The sequence below is a fragment of the Sminthopsis crassicaudata genome, chromosome 2 (assembly GCF_048593235.1).
Source record: "Sminthopsis crassicaudata isolate SCR6 chromosome 2, ASM4859323v1, whole genome shotgun sequence".
Taxonomy (NCBI): domain Eukaryota; kingdom Metazoa; phylum Chordata; class Mammalia; order Dasyuromorphia; family Dasyuridae; genus Sminthopsis; species Sminthopsis crassicaudata.
Window position 1 is genome coordinate 506848063 of NC_133618.1, and position 23319 is coordinate 506871381.

Here is a 23319-nt window from a genome sequence, read left to right on the forward strand (position 1 = left end):
TTGGCAAGATAATTAGTTAAAATGGGATGCCATCAAATGTCTCATCTCCTGTAGAAACTATACCTTGAATGAACTCTTCCTTGCCTATTCCCAAGCAATGCCTCCTGATGATCTGCTGGAAAGCATTGTCCCACTCCAACTAAATCAAGGTCATATTTCATGCCACTTATTCCAGGTAAATTAATTTGTTAATCATTACCCTGATGAAATTTTCCTTGGACTAAAAATTATGTCAGTAATTTGCTTTCAGAATCCCCATTAGACAGCAAGAGCACTTTTATTACCAGTAGTCAGGAAGAGAATATCTTTCGAAAACATTTGAATGGCACAAATAGAGCTTTATATCTGGAATCAGAAAGACCTGAATTTAAATATGGTTCAGATACTTACTTGCTCTGTGATCCAAGGCAAGTCAATGTCTGTCTGCCTCAGTTCCCTCATCTGTAAAATGGGAATAATAATGACATCTGCCTCCCAGGGTTGTTGTGAGAATTAAATGAGATAAAATTTGTAAAACATTTTGTAAACCTTATATGCTAGCCATTATTATTCTTAAAATGCCTTTCCAGATGTCTTTTTTCTCTAGATCATCTGGGATTCAGGTATATCCCCCCCACACACCTAGCACTGTTTACCATGTCTGGTTAGTGGAATTCCTACTCTGTTGCTCCCCACCATCAGCATTCCATATTTTTGTCTTATTTTTACTGATTCATACATCATCATGAAAGAAAGCTAGATGGTAAACTAATTTAGTCTGAATTTGTTACCCTTTCCATTTGCATTTTAAAAGAGGCTGCTTAGAAGCAATGTGTCAGCCTACAAGAATGAGTTGATAATGATGGAATTTCAGACATTAAGCAGATGGATGAAGGAAATATTTTGGGATGGAGGGAACAGTTCTTGATATTTTCAAATGATTAGTATATTGATGGATGCCTATTCCATTCCACTCCTCCTATTCCACACCCTTACATCCTGCGCCCAAACAATCTAACTACCTAGACTCTTTTTCTACCTGGTCTGTGTTAAGATAAGAATTAACACTGCCTACTAGTCATCCTTTGATTAAATCTGCTTTAAGGTCCACCCATTCCTTGACAGAGACATCAAAAGGCTCTTCTTTCCCTTAACAAACCTTCAAATAAGGAAAGTTGCTTCTGCAACATTCCTAGCCTCTAGGAGATATTTCAACACTTTTTTTTTTAAACAATTCACTTTGAGACAGTGACTAATACTGTCTAGGGGTTTAGTTAAGACTTCAGCATCCCTGGCAAGGCTTGCGGAAACTTGGCCGCAGGTCAAATCCCTAGCTTTTAAGAACTGTGCCAGATGGCATCTTTCTTCTCTACTGAGACCCTCAGTGCCTTCCAAAGAGACCTCACACTTCCCTCACTCTCAAAATCTGTCAGGGATTTTTGGAAAGGTTGAAAGCTGTGTGTGAACTGGTCTTTAAGGCTAGGTCCAGGTACTTCAAGCTTAGACTATTAGTTTGTTCCCTCTAACTATATAACTTTTCTTCCTAGTGAAGTATTATTTCATTTAACACGTATTTATTGGCCACCTACTGTGTGCTTGGAACCCTGAACAGGTGTTGCAGTCCCATTATTTGGTGACACTGAGATACTGCAGAGAGCTTTCTGAGTGATTTAACTGAATCCCCAGATGAGAGTTATCCCAAAGTGTTACATTTCCCCAGCAAAATAAAGTCGGAAGCATATATATTTTTTTTAAAAGAACAATCATATTTCCCAGCTGCATAGGTGCCATAGATTATAAGACGCACCAGTTAAAATCCCATGCACATGTCAGTGCATAGAATGGACCATTTCTAATAGTGACACTAAATCCATTGTTATTTTGCCAAGAGACAGATTAATGTTAAACATAATTTATCCTTTCAGTTTATTTGAACTGAGCAAATTCGTTACCATGGAGATTTAAAAAAGAGAGAGAACGAAACAGCATTTTAATGAACTGGCAACATATCTAGGCTACTGGAACTGAGCTGTATATCATACTTGAGAATGTGGTCTTCATAATTTCCCAGCGCCTTTCCTTATCCCAAACAGAAACGTGTCTGGAATTAACAGGATGTAGGAGTGGAATATAAAGTGAGAGGCAGATGAACCCCGTAAAACAAGGAAATGGGAAAAGCAATGACTGTACAGCATAATTGGCTAGGCCTTTGTGAAACATAGGCATTTACTTTGTGGTCTGTCAAACTGTATCCATTTGTTGTTTAACTCATTTCCTCCCAAAGCCATGGTAACATACAGAGACTGAACCAATACCTTGTAAAGCTGGGATTCAGAAAAACAATTCAGGATCACTGAGAAAGGGTGACTAGTTTACTGTGTGTAGACAGATAACAGAAAATAGATTCCCCCACCATATGTGGTCCTATCAAAAACTGTAAGTTTCCAGTCCTGCAGCTACTCCTCTTCCTAACAATAGCATGCAGTCAATTGCTGACATGTCAAGTGTGTTTCTGAGTGGCAATGCGCCATTATCATTAGGGAGAATGATGGCATCCTAAGTTGAATCCTCAATAAAATCAGATCTTCATTACTTCCCTTAGTTGGTGAGTCTTTCATTTATTGGTCTTGTAGATTAAAGCATGGTTACTAGAGGTCAGGGGGTTAATCCATGGCTATGCAACCCTGCAAAGTTAACTGATCCCCATGGACATCTGAGCTCAAATCTTTACCTCATTACCTTAACCAAACAACCATGAGCACTTTCTCCATGAGGTCACACAGCTGATAGTCTAGGGCACAAAGGAATGGAATGGTATGGAAGGGTTGAGTGAGTCAAAACAACAGGAAAATTTGTCCTCTATTGTTCAGGACCACAAAGCTGATTTAAAGTAACAACAATAACAACAAACAAATAAAACCAAAAAAACCCCAGAAACATTGACTTTAGAAACTGATTTTAAGAAATGATGTTTGTGTTTACAACCATGTTTTTGGGAGACTGATTAGGTCCCCCTAGGTGTGACATTTTATGTGATTTCTCTTTTTCCTTTCACTCATCCTGTATTAAATACAATAATGGCCTAATTGATGCTTTACATGGAGTTTGTAATCTCTTCCTCTTCCCTTTTATATTTTAATATCTTATATCTCCTGAATTCCCTTTCTCCTTTCACAGCTTTGTACTCTTGCCCCAGGGTGCAAAACTAGGCAAGGTACCGGTCAGAACTATGATACTTAATCAGCAGAGGGCACTAACACATCATTTAGGGTTGTGCATTACCAAATTGCTTCTAACTTTCCTATCCTGCAGAGTATGAGATTTGGGGGACCATTAGGTTCCTTAAGGTGAAGTTTTTTTGTGCCTGGAAAACTGAAGCACAGTAATTCAGAAAATCTGTAGTGTTGTAGAGTACTAAAGTATTCAAGCCAAAGGCACCTGCTCCTTTCTTTCAGTAATGGGTTCCTTAATTGACACCTTGTTATAAAGCACTGAGTACGCTGGCTAACTCTGATAAGCAGAGAGGACAAGGCTAATACTTCTTTCTGAATCCCCTGGCTTTTGATAACTTCTCTCTCACTTCCTTTTGAACCTAAAACCTTTGAAGATCAATTTATGTAGCAAATGATGGAATTCAGCCTTGGGATTAGCATCATGAACCTTAAGGTTTAAAGTTAAATTAACTGTTGGAATGAGGATGTTGAGAATTCTGAAGTATACAGAGGATTGTCTGAGAAGAATGTCAAGGCTAACTTAAAATACACTGGAGTAACATTTCAGTGCTTCCAGAATCTTTGATTTCATTATCATGGACACTCCCTCATCAATGGAGATTACCATTTCCAACCCCCTAAATAGGTGATTCTTTTTTCCGTGTGTCTTTGTACATGTTGGACCCCATACTTAGAATGCTTTCTTTCCTCACCCCTATCTCTTCTTTTCCATGGATTTCTTTAGATTTCAAATTAAATTTCTATTTCTAAACCTTTCCTGATCATGTCTTCTACTGGTACCTTCTCTTTTGATATTCCCTTTCATTAATTCTTTATGTACTTGTTCTTTATATCCTGACTTCTCCATTAGAATGTGAGCTCCTTGGGTGCAAGGACTATTTTTGTTTTCTTTGTATCCTTAGCATTTAACACAGAGCCTGGTACCTATTAAGTACTTAATAGCTGCTTTTTTGATTATTATTGAATTGAGTCTTTAAAAACTGCTGTGACTGGTGGCAACCCTTTGAAAGATGTGTCTCTTTGAAGATAAGAGACTTATCCTCAGATGAGAGATATATAGCTCATTACTTGGTTCATATATTAATGTCCTTTTAGTTTGGGAGGACCTGCTAAAGCTTTACCATTGGTGGTATAGCTTTCAAGAATCCAGTTTTAATAGTAAGATTATGTGAAAGGATTTGTTGTTGTTGTTGAAGGCCTGGGCATTATATAATTCAATTCAACAAACACTTAGCTGTTAAGCACCTGTTGTGTTTAGTTAGGTACAAGGGAATTTCAAGATACAATTCTTGCTTTGAAAAAGCTTTTAGTATAATCTAGTGGGGGGAGAATAAAGGGAAAGATTAAGACAAATACAAAAAGTCAAATGTTGCTATTGGAAATCAGAGTTGACTTAGCATCATATTTTTTTTGGGGGGGGTCTTTTACCATATGGCAAAGACCACATCTTTATTGGCTCAGGACCGATGAATTCATTATAGGCCACCTTTGCAGCTGTTATGAATCAGATTTTATCTTGAAGATACTCTTCCAATAACACTATTCTGGCCTGACTCTAGGTTAGTTCTATGCACAAGAAATGTACAGAAAAGGTTGTCTTGCATGGTGTGGGCTGTGCCATAGTGTACCAAAAGGCATGGGCTACCCTTCTTGGTTCATAGGGAACCAAGGGCATATGCTACTCTTCTTGGTTCATTGGAAGAATTGAATATTTGCAACACTGAAATCTTGATTCTTTGCTCTTTGTTCCAGCTTCATCATTTCCTGAGGACTTCTCCATTCTAACCACTGTAAAAGCCAAAAAAGGCAATCAGGCCTTCTTAGTCTCCATTTATAATGAACAGGGGATCCAACAGATTGGCCTGGAGATGGGCAGGTCTCCCGTCTTCCTCTATGAGGACCACATGGGGAAACCTGGACCAGAGGACTATCCACTCTTCAGGGGCATTAACTTATCAGATGGCAAGTAAGTAGAATTTAGGATAATCAGCTAATTTCTAATTTTTTTTTCTAATTTTATTTTAATTGTAATCACTGGTTCAGCTAATACTCAGTCATTGTTGAGGCATATTTAACACATTTAATAATAGCTTACCATTATATAGTACTTTATGTTTACAAATCACTTTCCTCAGAACAATACTGTGAATTGGATAGGTGATTCAGTTGTTATTACAACCATTTTATAACTGAAATCCATAATGGTTAAATGACTTGCCTGGAGTCACATAACTATTACATGTCAGAGTCTAGATCTGACTCAAGTTTTCCAAATTATTAGTTGTTCCACCTCACTACACTGTCACAGTGAAATGATCTATGATCTTCAACTTAGCACATTCAATGTATTGAACATTCTATATCTGTGACAGTGTAGTTCAGTAAAAATAACATTGAACTAGGAGGCAAGAGACATGAATTGAAATCCAGGTCTCTTATTAGAAGGTCATAAACTCATGTATAAAATAAAAGGGTGGAATTTGATATCTTTTAGTTCTCTTCCAGAGTTCTAACATTTTCTTGTTCTCTAAATACATATTCTGGTAATATGTCAGTCCAGTATTTGTAACTTGTAGGTCAAATCAGTGAGGGTGTTCTTTTAAGTTCCATAAAGAGACAAAAGGCATCCTTGTCCAAACCATACCTTATCAGGAATGTCTTCTACACCCAGGGTGGCCATTTCCTCACTTGAATGTTCAGTTAGTGTTTAGAATAATAATGAAAAAAAATTTTAAAGTCAATCTGCTAATAAGAAGATGACACTAATTAACCTATCATCAAAGGGGCTTTGTTTTCTCAGAAATGAGAACAGGCTGCTCTGAAGTCATTCACACTCTTAGTTGGTCTCCTTTACTAACATTGCATATATTTATGGGAATGTAACTTTAGTTGTGTTATAGATTATGTGATCATGGATTTTGAGTTTGAAGGGATATTAAGGTCATCTTATTCAACATCAGAAGAGGTTAAATGACTTTCCTATGATTCCATAAGTGGCAAAATAGCAGAGCCAGGATTTCTGGCTCCTTATCAACTGAACCATGATATAGCCTGTACATAGGGAAGAGAGTGGCCAGAATTTGGGTATGAGGCAGAAAGTCTTACATAGACACTTATGACTATTAGAGATAGATATGGCCATTACAAAATATCTGTATTAAAACTTAGTATAGTTCTTACTCAAGGATTCTTTAGGCATAGATCAATCCTCTCCCTCCTTACATAGTACATGGAGAATCCCAGCTTAAGTTTAATGAGTTCAAGAGTGTTCTTTTTTTTTTTTTTTGCAGGTGGCACAGAATAGCTATAAGTGTTCAAAACAAAAATGTGACATTAGTATTGGACTGTAAAAAGAAGACAACCAAGTTCTTGGATCGAAGTGACCACCCCATCATTGATGTCAATGGGATCATTGTGTTTGGTACCAGGATCCTGGATGAGGAAGTGTTTGAGGTAAGAGGAAAAAATAAAGAACTAAGTCAGTAAAAGCAGTGGCTTTTTCTAGCCCAGTTAGTATTGCCTTGTGGAGATCTACCTGCTCCTTGAAGAATGCCCTATCTCTGCTTGGCTTGTGGTTTTTCTATCATACATCTTCACATTTACTGAGATTGTTACAGTTTAGTTTTCCACAGGCTATAAATAGAATGTAGTGAGGTGGGGAATCTTAACCCCAGGCATGGTGTTAATACCATCGGAAGAGGACATTCAGATTCCTCATTAGTTAGAGATATTAAATCGATCCTTTCTGCTTAGTGTGACTATTATCTTTAAATTTCTTTAAGTTTACTGAGTCATCCAGAATAATTTTCTCATCCACTTTTAGTATGAGGACCTCTTTATTGCATGAACTCCCACATGAAATGTTGTTATACTAGTATTGTTGTATTAATATCCATTGACTAAGAAGGTAAACAATGACAAAATGCTACTATAAATTCACTAACATTTTGAAATAAATTTGCGTTATTTTATACAACCACTATTGAACACTATTGACATATATTTAAAAATTGCAGTACATATGTGTTCAAGAAATGTTATTCATCTAATCCATAGGAAATCACTTTTTAAAAAAATGACAATGCTTGGAATGCCTGTGGTTTCAGAGAATTTTTATAAGGGTTCTGTGACCACATGGCCCTTGGGTTGTGGATCACTGGCCAGTTTATACTTTACAGGACTCTGTGTGTGTGCATGTGTGTGTATGTATATGTAAGCATGCATGTATATGTATGCATGTATGTTTGTATGTAGGGAGGAAGTCTGGACTTATGATTTCAATGGAAAGAAGGGTCTTCTAGTGCAAAGACTTCCTTCATTGGTACTTTGGCAACTTTTTTGGCAGCTTTGGGATTTGACCATAGATGCATAGCTAATATATGTTACTTAGAGGTAACATTTGCATTGAGGTATCTTGGCTCCAAGACTGGACTCTCTTTCTGCTGTGCTGTGATGTCTCTCTATAAAGCATCAATCTGAAGTATTAATGCTATAACATGTATTACCTTTTCACTGCAAATATGTCTTTAATTTCTTATCTGAAGTGTATCACTTTGGAATCTCACAGAGCCAGCAGTGGATTTGCTTTTTTGAAAAAGTTGGACACTTTCTGGGATTGTAAGAGCTATGATGTATAGTAATCTGAAAGATCACCAGTTATCAGAAGGGACATTATTATTGTAAAAAAATCAGTGGTGGGTTGCAGACTTTATCCCTATCCCATCATGTATATCAAGAATGAAAGGAAAATGTGTTCGGCAAGCTAAACTGCTCTAGTTGTATCTGACATAAAAGGATGCAGACTGGTTTTTCTGGACATCCTGGAATGCTAGACTGAGATCACAGTGGAAAACCTCTCTTAATAAGCACTGGATGGAACAGCTGCCAGACTAGGCAGACTGCTAATCATTTAACCACTGCTCCTGGATGATCGAGTGTCTGAGATGGGGTTACCAGCAATCCAAGCATCCTTAGCAGTGAGTCATATCCCATTCGGCTGGAACTGGGCTTGTTGCGGCTTTGTTGCTTCTTTGTGAATGGATACTGGTGATCTGATCTGCAAAGGCTACACTTAGCTGCCCACTGTGCAGGAGGAATAATACATGTGCACATTCTGTTTCTATTTAATTGGTAACAATATCCATCCCCTTGTGGGGAATGTAGCTGAATCAGCCAGAGGACATTAGGCATGCAAGTAGAACCCAATTTCAGGTATTCTCATCTTCAGCTAAAGCAATTTCTTTCTATTTTCCATGTCCTTAAAATAGCTAACCTAACCGTCTTCCAGGCAGTTTTCAGTTGTTTCTCCCCTTACAACTCAAATGTGGGCGGACTTGAAACCTATTTAAAACAACAGTAGCCAACAAGACAGATCTCTTCAAGTAGAAATATTTGTGTGAAGTGTTAGGTGATGGTGGTTTGGGAGCCAGGCAAGCCATGGGGGATGATGGGCAAACTAATGGAATGAGATTTATGTCTATGGTTTTGGCTCCTGCTCATAGTTGAAGTGCTAGGGGAGGTATTCTTAGAACACATTTCCCCATGGATGGGGGTGGAGCAGGTGTTCTCAGATCCTGCAGGCGCTACATAGTTGCACATGTTGCTGGGGCACACCCATTGCACATGCTTCTAAAAATATTGGCTCCGTAGTGACAGATGTTAGCTGGTGTGGACATGCCCTTGTCAAAAAAGAGGTTGGGTAGGTTACAGAAATTCAGCCTAAGTCTTGGGATATGTAGCTACCAGTGATTGAGACTAGATAAATGGGAAGATGCTTTGGCATGAGCAATAACTCTGCTTATTCATACATAGTACCCATGTTGGTCATTATGGCAAAAAGTCATATCTTAAGGTAGGAGGAATGCTTGAGAAAATCAGGTAATTTATTATTATGAAATAAAATTTGAAAATCCAGATTACTTTTCTGATTTCCTAATGGTTAAGGAGTCCCATTTTTGAGTATGTACAACTGACAAATTAGGCTGGCTATACGACTAAGTTAAATTCAATGAAGGCTTTAAAGAGCAATGATCATAATCTTATTACTGAGCTTCTTTCTCTCATTTTCCACCAAAGCAAAGTTTCTTGTGAATGTCATTTTAAAATCAGAAGGAGGAATTCTAAAAAACAGCTTGTGAAAACTTTTATTATTCACGGTGGTTGGGAGAAAAAGGCCAGGAGTCTTGTTTATCACAGTAAACTGTTATTTCTAGGTGCAGACTCCAGGGTGACTAAGAACAGAGTAACAGCTCATTGCTACGGTAGAACCTGGAAAGAGCAGTTTTTGTAAACCACAAATTCTTAATGGTATGTTTGAGGTATTTTTTCTAGTGATGAAGTTTCCTGGCTGCTCGGTGTTCAGTGTTGGAAAATTGGAACCGTCTTCTTAATGAAGAAAGGTGGAATGTGATGAAGCCATTAACTGCCTTTTATGTTCTTTTCAGAAAAAAAAAATACTAGGCTGAGTGAATTGGTTTCATAGATCTTTCCCACTACTGGGCTTCCTCAAACAAGAGTGGATTTATTTATTTATTTATTTGATTTAAGGGAATCAACCTTCTAGATATTAGCTAGTTCAAACTTACTCTCTTGCATTAGGTTAGATTTGACTAGTCAGGGCTACAGTTTTGCATAGTAGATAGTACAATGAACTTGGAATCAGAAAAGTTCAGACTGCAAAATCAAAGATCATGTAATCTTTTCAAGCTTTAGTTTTCTTATGTATGACATGAGAAGGTTGGATTTCATATCCCCCGACATTCTTTTCAGCTTTATATCTATGACCTTGTGATTCTAGGGGGGAATTCTTGTTCAATAGGGCATTGAATTAAATGATTTTTGAGCTTCTTCTCATATCTGTACTTTGAAATTGGATCTTCAAGGGAAGATTCTAAAAGGGAAAGGTTAGGAAAATCTCAAAGTATTTTTTAACCACTACAAATTTTCATAGAATTATGGTTTTTTCTCATTAAAATTAACTGAATTCTTGGGCTAGGTGGAACTGTTAGTGAGGGCTGAACTCTAGGCACATTTGACACTAGGCCAAGTCCTTGGCCTGAGACATACAGATTGAGTATTGTGCAACAATGATATTTTATAATGGGGATTACCAAATGCTAGGAAGTCTGGGAAAGGATGTTTGATGCTTGGTATATATGGTCTCACAAAATACCAGTAGAAAACCATTGAGAAGAGGAGGGGAAAGCCTCTCCTGGATAAAGCTAAATATTGACCTCATGTGCTATCCAAATCCCTCAAGCAGTTTGACTCTGTGGCTTCATGGAAACTAGATTTTGTGTCTTGATATTTAAATACAAAGAGTGGGTAGGTATAAGGCAGACTTCAATCAATCACTCAATTAATCAAACACTTATTAAGTGCTGACTATGCACCAGATATTGTGCCCAACACAACAATACAAAAAGAGGCAAAAGACAATTTCTGCCCTCAAGTAGCTTACAGTCTAATGGGGAAGACAAATGGAAGGAAAATATATGCAAAACAAGGTAAAGCAAAATAAAAAGGAAATAATTAGGCTGAGTGAAGGCTCTGGGATTCAGAGGAGTTTTAGAAGACTTCTTGTTGGTGAGATTTTAATTGGAACTTAAAGGAAGCTAAGGAGGTCAGTAATCTGAGTGGAGGATGGAGAATATTCTAAGCATGAGGGACCCATCAGAGAAAATACCTAGAACCAAAAGATAGAGTATCTTGTTCATGGAACAGGCAGGAAGCTAATGTCACTAGATAGAAAAATGTATATTGGGAAGTAAGGTGTAAGAAGACTGGAAAGATAGGAAGAATTAGGTTGTGAATGTCAAACTGAGTATTTTTCATTTGTTCCTGGAAGCAATAGGAAGCAAGTGGAATTTACTGAATGTCTTGTGGAGAGGAGGAGGGAGAAATTGGGGGAGACATGACCTGTGTTGTAGGAAAATCACTTTTAGCAGCTGAATGGAAGCTAGATTGTAGTTAACAAGTCAATCTTTGAAGTGACCAAACACATCTGTCTGTCAGTGCCCTTCTCCTCAGTATTATTTTTGTATTGTTTGCCCTTTTGCTTCAAAGGGTCTAGTTCATGTCCCCTTCCTATATAGAGTTTTGCTCTCTGTTCCGAGTTTCAATTGAAGATTTAATAAAATTATTCCCATTAAGGTGTTACTTTATAAGACATAATAAATTAATCATTTCAGAAGTATTCACATTTTGACAAGGGGAAGTTAATGAAAGTTAAAAAAATAAAGCATGAAAACCCAACCTTTGTTAATTCAAAAGAAGATTTTCTAATGATAGAATTTTGAGCATCTCAGTAGGCTGATGGAGAAAATATATTAAAGTATGGGGATGTTTCTCCTATTTTTAAAATCACATCCTATGGGTAGCTACAATGCTAACCTTATTTTGTGCATAAATAACACTGACTGCCTCCTTTAGTTGGCTTCTATGTCATTCATTCATACATTTTGTCAATGTCCAACTATTGTCAATATGTAGACATTTGGAGCACTCTGCTGGCTGTGGGAAGAGATACAGTCCCAGCTCTCATAAAATTTATAGCCCAACAGAATATTAAGACAAGAATAATGATAACAATACTAATAGCTAACATGTATATTGCATTTTAGGTTTATTAATCACTTTACATATTGTTTCATTGCTCCTCACAATAACCATGTAAAATGGTTGCTGATACTATTATTAACCCCATTTTACAGATCAGTAAACTGAGCTTAAGAAAAGTTAAAGGACTTACCCAGGCTTATACAGTGAATATTTCAGGTTTTCCTATACTCCAGTCTAGGCATCCACAATGCCACTTAGCTGCTCTAACACATAATATATACTAATTTCATTAGAAAGGTACAATAAAAAGTGCTGGTGGTATGAATTCTGAGAGGAAAGGTCTTTACCAATTAAGAAGAATCATGACAGAAAGAAAATACTTCCTCAAGGAAAAGATGGTATTTGAATTGGACTTTCAAATATGGGTAGATGCTAATAGATGAAGAAGGGGAAGGAGATATTTTGTAGAATTTAGAGCTGCAAAGGACCTTCAAAGTCATCTAGTTTGTCTCTTTTATTTTGCTGATAATAAAGAAGGAGGGTTAAGGAGCTTGTCCATGGCTGCAAGGTGGGAGAAAGCAGAACTGAGATTTAAACCCAAACCTTCTGCCCTTATGTCCAGTCTTCATACTATTATATCTTGCTATTGGTCTTTGCATTGTCCTGACTGCCTTCTAGGCATAGGAAACAGCATCAGCGAAGTATAGAAGGAGAATGGTATGTCATTGCTTTAGGGGATAGAATTGTCCAATTTATTCAGTTTTATAGTTATAAAGGGGATTAATATGAGGTGAGTTGAGGAAGACACACAGATGAAATGAAATAATAGATGTAAGATGCTTTCAAAATCTTCAAGTGCTTTCTAAATGCTAGCTAGATAGTAGAAGGTCCTGAAGAGTGAATTTTGTAGCTTTCCTGTGGAAGGATCCTTCCATTGATACTGTATGTATTTTATATTACATATAAATATTATTTGTAATTATATTACATGCAATTAATTACATGTCTCTTCCAGAGAGAATGTAAACTCCTTTGGTAGGGGAGAGGCTGGAGGGATGGAGAAAATTTGTAACTGAAAATAAAATTGAATTAAAAGAAAAAATATATAAATTTTTTTTCATTTTTCCAAGGGTTATCTCTGCCCCTAAGTATCTCTCTCAACTTTGGTTAAAGTAGGAATCAATCTATTTTCAGTTGATAGGTGTGTGAAGTTGGACCTCCATCTATGTCTCAAGTATTTTGTCAGTACTATGGTCTAATCTTTTGTGGGAAAGTGGAATCACACACACATGTATGTGTATTATATATATATATATATATATATATATATATATATATATGCATACATACACATATATATGTATATGCATATACATACATGCACATACCCTATACATATCAGTGTATATATGTTATGCACTTCTTTCACTATGTGCTAAAATAATATGTAAATATAAGAAAGGGGAGCCCAGAAATACTTTTACCATTATCTTCTATTCTTAGTCTTATATACTGAATTGCTTGTTTTCCAAACATAGAGCCATCCTACCTGTATGTGTGTATATAACTGTATTTGTATACTCTCAGTTTTTCTCTTTCCACTTGTATCTCTATATGCATCTGTAATTGTAACTATATGTGTGTGTGTGTATATATACATATTTCAAATAGTACTTTCTGTCCTCTCTCTAATGCACATAACTCTTGGATCAAAAGAATTCAAAATACTCACTAGTGAAGCTAAAACTAGATAGGGAGAATTAAGACACTAATTTGGCTTGTTTATTAGATTCTCATTGAAGCATAAGGTCATGACTTCTCAGGTCTAGTATAGGATTCAACATATTTAGTCCAGTTCAATAGACTTTTACTAAGAGTCTACCATATAGAGAGAAGCCTCTCATTTTATAGAACTCAAAATCTGCGCCACAAATAGCTATAATACAAAAATAATATGTAAATATAGGAAAGGGGATAACCAAAGTGAGATTTCTGTTATATTTGAAGAGTGAAAAATTATTATCAACATGGAGGGCAAGGGAAAGAGTCTAGAATAATTGTCATATCAGTTTGACTTTAAAGCATAGACTTCATAGGAGGAAACTTAGGGTAAGGGTTATTCCAACCAAAGCAAGCACTATAAGCCAAACCATGGAGGGACAGAGGAAAATGTAGAGCATCTGGGGAATAGAGGGGGTAGTTCATTTTGGCTAGATTTTAGAATAGTATGTGAGGCAAAACCAGAAAGGTTAGAAGGTTAGAAACCAGATTGTAGAGTTCTTGAATACCATGGTAGGGGAATCTGAACTTTTCTCAATAGGCAGGAGGGAACCACTGAATACTTTTGAGCAAAAATGACAGTCTATTAAGGATGTATTGCAGAGAGGTATAGGACCTATTAGCAGCCTATTGCAAAAATCTAGGTGAGTGGCATTGAGGTCCTGTCCTTGAGGTGATGGCAGTGGGAAAGTAGAAGAAGGAATGAATAAAATAGAAGCCCAATGAACAAACATTTATTAAGCATCTACTGTATGTGCTAGGCATTTAAGTACTGGGGACACAAAAAAAAAGAGGCCAAAAACAATCCTTTCCCTCAAGGAACTCACAATCTAATGGAGAAGGTTTATAATGGAGAAAGTTAAAATGAGGGGCAAATTTAGATTGGTTATGTTTGAGTTTGAAGTGCCGATGAGATAGCTGGGCAGAGATATCCTATAGGTAGTTGGAGCTACAGATCTGGAGGAGATTATTATGAGAAAACTACTAAGCCTATATAAGTACATGCTGTGAGTTAACAGTAATGACTTTTTCAGATGATCTTCCAAAAATACAAAAAGAACTGATCTTGGCCTTTCCAATGACTTTCCAAGGTCCCTTGGATTATCCAGCAATATAAGGTGAAATTTTCCCTTCCTATCTTGCCAAATAAAGTGTAGAATGTAGCTGTGGTTGTCCCTAGTCTGTTTGTTTCACATAGGTAGTTGGAAGAGAAAGAAGAGAGTGGTATAATGGAAAGAACATTGGATTTAAAATCCTGAAATGACTTCAGTGCTCAGCATTGCTGCTTACTATTAGTGTGATCTTAGATGAAATATTTCACTCCTATGTGCCGCTGTTTCCCCTATATGTAGAAGGAAGGTGGGGTTTGAAGTAAGGATCTCTAAAGTTCCTTTTAGCTTTTGAATGGAAGCGCCTCATTAGACTATAAGCTCTTGGCATGTAGAAATTCGTCATATTTAGATTCCCAGGTTTTGGCATTGTGGTTGACATATAATAGGCATTTAATTAAATACTGATTGAGAATATATATTACAAGTTATAAGAACATATATAAAATGGCTAATTTCTGAATGACTATAGTTGAGACCAGAAGATGGTTCATTGGAGGCTAAGGTCAGAGAGCTGGATAATGAGGCAAGAGGTGGCTCCTTGCCACTGAAGTAGAAGGGAGTATTAGAATCACCTATTTGGTTTGTTCTTTTATGAGGATGGGGGGAGGAGAAATCAAGATATGGAGAGTACATAGAGAAAGTACAGTTTGGATGAGGTGGAGCCAGTAAATTTCTGGGCAGGGAGCCAAATCTGCTTTTAAGCTGTTGAATGTTTAAAGGAGTAACAAGACCAAACAAATGATAAACTTAGGTTTTTTGAGTACAAGTTCAGTGTCCTGCAGGAAATATTATGGCATTCAATTGAAATAACGGTTCACCCTTATGTCTTCTCTCATTTTAAACATTAAAAAAAAAAAATGAAGTGGCTGTGGTAATCCCAGCTTTCCTTTTTCCACTGGCCTAACTTTTCCATTGACATATTATTTCCTGGAATTTCCCTTCCCCAAGATGGGATTTGAGGAGGGGAACAAATTGCTGAAGAAGCAATTTCTGGCTTCTCCACTCTGATGAACTTGAATTTTCTTCCATCCATGAAAAAGTCCTTTTGGAACAGAAATGGGTTTGTTCCAAGATATTTTGAAACCATTGCCTAAAGGCAGTGTGTGTGTGTGTGTGTGTGTGTGTGTGTGTGTGTGTGTGCATGCGTGTATGTATGTATGTATCCCAGTAGCATTTTAGAAAGAGCCCTAGGTTTGGAGTCACCTGGTTTCAAATCTTAGTTCTGATTCTTATACCCTAAGGATTCTAAGCCTCAGGTTCCTTATCTGTCAAATTTTATATCCAAGGACATGGCAGCCCAGAGAAATGAAATATCTCACCCAAATAAAATGAGGCAGAGCCAATATCAACATGCAACTTTTATGTTTCAAAATCCAGTGTCTTTGCATTACTCTATATTACCTCTCCTGCTCTCTTCTGGGGTAACCTGTCTCCAGTTACCCCAAAGAAGTCTATAGACTTGGGAACTAAATGATATTTAAAGTTATTACCTATTTTAAGTTCAATGGCTTAACATAAATATGCAGTTATGTTATATTTTTATTGTAGTATAATTGTATTATGTTATATTGTAACATAAATATACATATGAAGAATATCAAGTCACATTGAATTGGCAGAGTGGATAGAGCCCTGAGAATGAATTCAGGAAGACCTGAATTCACACCCTGCTTTAAGATATTTGCTAGCTATGTGGCAAGTCATTTCACTTTTCTTAGCAAAGTTTTTTCTTGTAAAATGAGGATATTGAATTCTGTGACCTCTAAGGTCTCTTCAAGTCCTAAACATATAATCTTATAATATATACATTTATAAACCCATATACAAATATTTTTATATACATCCTTATCCACACATGTATATGTGTGTATTAATGTGCTTACTCTCATGTATGTATTTCTTTATATAATACACACACAAACACACACCATGGTATAGATGAGAAAGACTTGGGGAAAGCAATTACATTTCTGTATGAAGGGGAAAAAAAGATAACCTTTCAATGGAACATTTATGTATTATGTTTTTCTCAACTTCTATACTAAGTTGTACATTTGACTAACCTAAATTTCTCTGTCAATATGAACCACAGACATATGCAGTAGGGTTTTTTTCACTATCTTGGAAAAACTGCTGAAAAGAGAGAATGAATTTATAGGGCTGGCAGCCTGGGCAGCTCACTGTGCCAATTCTGATTTCACCTCCTTTGCTGCCGAACCTTTAGGAGCAAGCACGAGGAGACCACATTACAGCCCCATGTCTATAATATGGCACGGGGTGATGGAAAATGAAACACATGAAGCCAACACCTTTCTGGATTCTTTTATTAAAGATGTCTCCACGCCCCTTAAATCTCCTATGAATTTATGGCTTCAATAGGCAGTTTTTTTCCCTTTCCTGGATCCATGGTTGTTTTTTTTTTAAGGCAGCCTTGCTGGCGGGACCAGCATACTTGGAACATAAGGAGGGGTTTGCTTGGGGTTCAGTTACCCTGGAATCATGGCCCTGTCTTGAATGTCTGCCGCCATGTTCTAGTCTGCTGCTGGAAGATTAATGGTGAGGTTTTCTGCCCTGTTCCAAGCAGTGCTATCCATCTACACAAAACCAAAACATAAGCTATTGGCTTGGCTTTAATGTTCAGGATCACCTTACTGCCCTGTTTCCCAGGGAAAAGAACTCAACTTGTCAGCATAAAGTACCCTTCCTTGCCAGAAGGCACTGGAAAGACCTTTACAGGCTGTTTGGGCAGAGTTAGGACCCATTAATCTGAGACTGGAAGCAAAGGTAAGGTGACAAATTGGAAAGAATGCTGAAACTGGCATCAGAGGGCCTAAGTTTTAATCCTGATAACCCCACTGCCCATGCAATCATAGGGATATCATTTAATTTATCTAGGCTTTTATATGCCTATAAAATGCATAGGCAAGGCTGGATGACTTCTAAAGTTAATCACATAACAAATATTTATTAAGCATCTACTACTGTATGCCAAACATTGTGCTAGATGTTGGAAATATAGAATCTATAGTTGATGGGATAGGAAACTAAAGAAAAATAGAGAGAAAAGAACCTGAACTCAAGGGATTTAGTGAAGGTATTTAGCTAGGAAGCATAAATGTATATAGATACAAAACAGATTTTTTTGAGGGGGGCAAAGGACTTCACATCTGTGGTGATCAAAAAAGGCCTCATTAAAAGATGATACTTGAGCAAAAATGTGAAAGATAGTAGGGATTCTGGGAAATAAAAATGAGGGGGAAGGGCATCTTAAGCTTGGGATACATCCAGTGTATGCTATGTATGAAGAAGAAGAAGACAGCAAATTTGATTAAACTACAATGAACATGAAAAGGAATAATGTACAATTATCCTGGAAAGGCAAGTTGGAGTTAAGTTATAAAACACATGAAATGCCAGGCAGAGGACTTTATATTTGATATTAAAGATAAGAGAGAGCCACTGGAGATTGTGGAGTTTGCTTGGGGATGTGTTTAGATTTGTGTTTTAAGACAATTATTTTGATGACTAAGCAAAGGGTAGGTTTCAGCGGTCCATTTTTAGCTCCCAGGAAATGACATTGGGATATTTTGAATCTATATTGGTGAAAAAGGAAACTTAAGCTTCCTATGAGAAGAAAGCAAATGGCTCATCATGAATTATTGCATCAAGTAGAAAAAGTTACATTTTGAAAATTGTCCTCTTGACCATTCCTTGGCAACAGAACAATGTGAACAGCTCTTCTTCCAGCAAGGTTAAACTTAGGAAAGTGGGTATGACCCAATTTCTTTCTTTCTTTTTTTCTTTTCTTTTTTTCTTTCTTTCTTTCTTTTTTTTTTTGAAAAGCAGCATCTTCGGTATATTTTATTTTATTTTTTTATTTTATAATTATAACTTTTTTGACAGTACATATGCATGGGTAATTTTTTTTTTACAACATTATCCCTTGCACTCACTTCTGTTCTGATTTTTCCCTTCTTTCCCTCTACCCCTTCCCCTAGATAGTAGGCAATCTTATACGTGTTAAATATGTTATAATATATCCTAGATACAATATATGTGTGCAGAACCGAATTTCTTGTTGCACAGGAAGAACTGACCCAATTACTTTCAAGGAAATGGGAATATTACAAAATGCTTTGTAGACCAAGACTAGTTAAATCCATACTGATTATGAAAAATGCACCTAAGGTGCATTTTTATTCAATTAATTTTACAAACAAGGTTTAATTAACATAAATGAAAAGCTTAGTTTGAGATTCTGTTTTAGAACCATTGGAATATCAGTCACTACCCAGGCTAAAATAGGTGGCAGGAACTTGGAATGTATATGGCTTCTTGGGTTTGGGTAATTCTCTAATGAATAAATTAGAGTGAATTCTTGGCCAGATTAAGGTATATGGAATCATGGGCAGAAGGAAATGTTGGAGAATCTAAAAGAGAGATTTAGGTTAAAGCTAAGGGCACCTCACTTTATGGGAGCTAAAGTATTTATATAGTGGACCCTGAGAATGGTGTGGTTTGATGAGACAGAAATATATAAGAATGAAAATACTTAACGATAGATAGGATTGGGGGTAGCTGGAAAATAAATATCTATTAGTCTTTTCTAATAAGGGAGACTGTTCTATAGTCTCATGTTGGAGGAAAATTAATCTTTTAGTATTCTGGCTCTTTTCTATAGAGTAAATTGACAAGGAAAGTAATAAGAGTTTACCCCTGACATTTAGCTGGCAAAACGTAAGTGATCTGACCATTCACCCTTGGTCAGGGAAAGGCAAGGGGAGCCTTTGCAGAAGAGATCTGCTTGATAGTTAAAGCATCGTTATACTTTCAATTGACTGCTTAATTCAATTTCTCTTGTTGAATAGTCAGCAAGGGGTTCGGGGTTTGTTCCATGGAAATTGTGAGAAGTTGAATCCTGTTTCTCAGCCCAGATGGGAATGACGTAATGTTGGAAACCTGTCCTTTTCTAATGACATCATGCCAGGGTTTACAATGGATTTTCTGATATGTAGGTCCTGGGGGAAATATCAAACCTAAAGGGTTTCAGAAACAGAATGTGCTTTGCAAAGGTGACCCAATACACTAGGAAAATGGTGAAATGAAACAAATCAGCAAGCGAGCAGAGGCGTGCTTACCATGCAATGTTAGATATCCTTTTGCAGCTGAAGCAAGAAAATTGGATAAACAGCTTTGTTGGCAAGGAGAATGTTCCAACTGAAGCTTTGGCAGGCAGGATGGACAATCCTAACATGCAATTATAAAGGGTAATCTCAGATGAAGCAGACCTTGCCTGGGAAATGAAGAACAAGTTCACCCTTGGTGCAAATTTGGGAATTTTGTTAGTTAGGACAGTTTTCTTTTCTTGGTAGTAACTTGAGCTGCTGGTGCTCTGGCTAAAGGCCTTTCTAAAAGCTATGTTCTTGGGAGGTATTGGAATTTTAGGGAGCCTTTGACTACTATGCCATGCCACCAAATATATCTTAGTAATGCCAGAAGTCTGTCCTTGGGAACTCACACAGTTCCTCCCACAGGTTAAAGAGGACTGGGGTGGGATTGGGATTGGATTGGAGTTAGCTGAGAACAACCACATTTTCTTTTTCCTGAAGCTAGAACCAATAGTAGAATGGAATAAAGACTATATGAACAGAGCTTATTGGAAAGATGATGAAAGGAAACAAAAGATAAAGCAGAGAAAAAACAACAGACTAGTGGAAAGGACTTATTTATATTCAGAAGATTTAGGTAAAAATTCAAGCTTTGCAACTTACTATCTATATTTCCTTTCTCTAAGCCTCAGTTTCTTCATCTGTAAAATGAAAATAAGAATATTGCATAAAGACTATAAAGTGGTTATTATGGTCAAAGGAGACAATAATATATATTTAGGACTTTGAAACTTAAAATGTATGCAAATGTCACATATTATCATTACTGCCTCTAAGATTCTGTCCTTCACTAAGAATTTTAGCCTGAATGTTTTTCAGATTTCTCTATCATTAATTACTCTGTCCAGCTGTAGAATTATATATCCTCACAATCTGGTCTTTCAAAAATCTAGGGGAAAAAATAACCAGATAGCTAGTTTGTGGACCCTTGATTTTCCAAGTCAGTTGGTTACACAGTGGATGAAGTGTAGAATTTACAGTCATGAAGACCAGAGTTAAAAATCTGGCTTCAGACCCTAACTAGCTATGTGACCCTAGGAAAGCCAATTAATCTTTGTTTGCCTTAGTTTCCTCAGCTGTAAAGTGGCGCTAATTATAATATACTTCCCAGGGTTGTTGTAAACCTCAAGTGAGATAATATTTTACAAATATGTAGCTGTTTCCTTCCTTCCACTAACATGAAAACCTATGACAATTCCAAATATTAAACATTGTTGTTCTAACATTTACTTAACAATGTGACTTTGGAAAATCCCTTCTCTGATCCTTCTGCTCATCCTCTAATATGGAGATGATAATATCTTACTACTTGCCTCTCAGAGTTGTTTTGAGGAAAGTGCTTTATAAACTGTAATGTGCTAAATAACAATTCTATTGTTAGTATTGCCACTTCATTTTAGCTTATAAAAATCTTTTCTTCTAACAAACATTTTTATGCTATCAAGCAGTAGAATAGAAGGCAGAATGAGGAAAGGGGGGTTGAGAAAAAGAGCCAAGCAGAGCTCAAAAATTTAGATACTTTATGAAAATTCATCTGCTAATCCCATTCTCCAAACCCTCAGCAGATAGTAGGTTATTCAGAATAGCAAATGCCATGAGGCATTTTACAGAACAGTTTGAGCACTATTTCTATCTTAGTGTTTTGTTAACTGAGGCATAAGGCAAATGAGATATCCACAATAATGTTGAGAATTCAGGCAGGAGTAGCTTCCTTCTTTCTCCCTTTCTTTCTTCCTTTTTCTCTTATTTTTCTTTTTTTTCCCAGGTTCTCCTTCTCAGTTATCTTATTGACCTTAGAACATTCCCAGAGTGTCAGTCACTTTATTCATCAGATTTTTTTTTCTTAGATTCCCTTTAAAGAAAAAATCAACACAAAGCCAAAATGAGAGTGATTTTTATTTGCTGTATGGTTAAAACATGTTAATTTACACACTAGTGTCACTGTCTGGCCTATTTTAGATTATTTTCTTGCACAGAGTCTTCTGAAAGAAGGTAAGAATGGATGAAACACATGTTCACTCTATGGGCCATTTTTCAAAACTTGATTTTGGGCGGTAACCCAGGCCCTTTGCCAAAATCCAGAGGGAAATTGTAGTCTGCAACAGATACCCTCAGTGGGCCAATGCAGGTGGCTGTCTTAATGCTTTAAGAGTCTAGCAGAGTTGGATGTATATTGTCATATTAAATACTTTGACCTGAGGAAGGGAATTGGAAGAGCGTCTTCCTAATGAGTTGTACAGAATATTGGTTGGAGGTCATTTGACTTTTTCACCCTTAACCATAGCTTCTACAATCATGGAGAAAGAATCTTGGAAGGAACTATCATTTTCCATGTTTTGTCCTTTCACTCTTGTGTTTTGTGAGATCCCTGATTGTTGCAAATACAGTCACCTAGTTGTGGCCAACCCCAGGTGCTTAAGGTGGGGGGGGGGGGAGGAAAGGGTGATGGGTTTTGAGTCTAGAATTAAGACAGAGTAACTGTTTATAGCACTAATATTCCCAGAACAAGAGCAGTTTATTCAGTTGCCTTATTTTCTTCTGTCATTTTCAAGACGAGCTCCTGTGTATATATATGACTACTAAAATCCTTATAAGTTGTATTATGGAAGAGCAAATGAGAATCAGCAAAGTATGTTTTGGGAACTCAAGGGATCATCCAATTCCATAGGCAGTTATTAAGTCCCTGTTGTGTGCAACCCTATGCTGGGAGCCAGGAATGTAAAAATAGAAACATGATTTTTGTATGCTAAAATGTATATTGCTAGTGTGCTGTGATATCTAAATCACTTTGAATTATTTTATATTTACTTATCTGATCATCTCCCACTCCCAGTATTATGTAAGCCCTTTGAAGACTAGGACTATATCATTTTTGTCTTTGTATCCCTAGGACATAGCATAATGCCTTGTACATAGTATTTAACACATATTTATTGGTTTTAATTGAATATAAGGAATCTGCCTTTTAGAGGAATTAAGATTGTAGTCTGAGAAAATTCTGCTTTCATAGTGAACAAGATAGGGACACAGATTTTCATCTTTATGAACATAATTCTATTTCATTGTCAGTTAAGTAAGCAACTATTTATAGATAATCAAAGAACCAGCTTAATGCATTGGAGAGTGTTGACGTTGGAGTCAGGAACACTTGGATTGAAATCCCGCTTCAGATATTTATGAACTTTAATACTGGGTAGATCAATTAACCTTTCTGGTCCTCAGTTTCTCTTTCTATAAAATGAAGGGACTGGGTTCAGTAACCTTTAAAGTTCCTTCTAACTCTGAATCTATGATCCCATGAAAGACAAAGAACTTTGTGTCAAAGTGAGATGGTGTGACATACAAGGAACACATTAAAATTGAGGGGTTTTGGAGCCACATCAGCAAACTCATTTGTTCTTGATCGTATTATTGGGGCTGTGTTCCTAGCATTTTGTACTTTCGGCAGGGGGGAAGCTGTCTTCCAGGCATTAAAGACTATCTTGAAGT

The 23319-nt window shown here is 36.8% G+C and overlaps 1 protein-coding gene across 2 annotated transcripts in view; it reads left to right on the forward strand.

Moving 5' to 3' along the window:
• Nucleotides 1–23319, forward strand: part of COL5A1 (collagen type V alpha 1 chain) — a 288545-nt gene that overhangs the window by 81102 nt on the left and 184124 nt on the right. For both annotated transcript variants that reach the window (XM_074294068.1, XM_074294069.1), the window contains exons 3-4: nucleotides 4965–5178; nucleotides 6503–6665. In XM_074294068.1, coding sequence (XP_074150169.1) covers nucleotides 4965–5178; nucleotides 6503–6665 — 377 coding nt within the window. The remainder of the gene's footprint in view (nucleotides 1–4964; nucleotides 5179–6502; nucleotides 6666–23319) is intronic.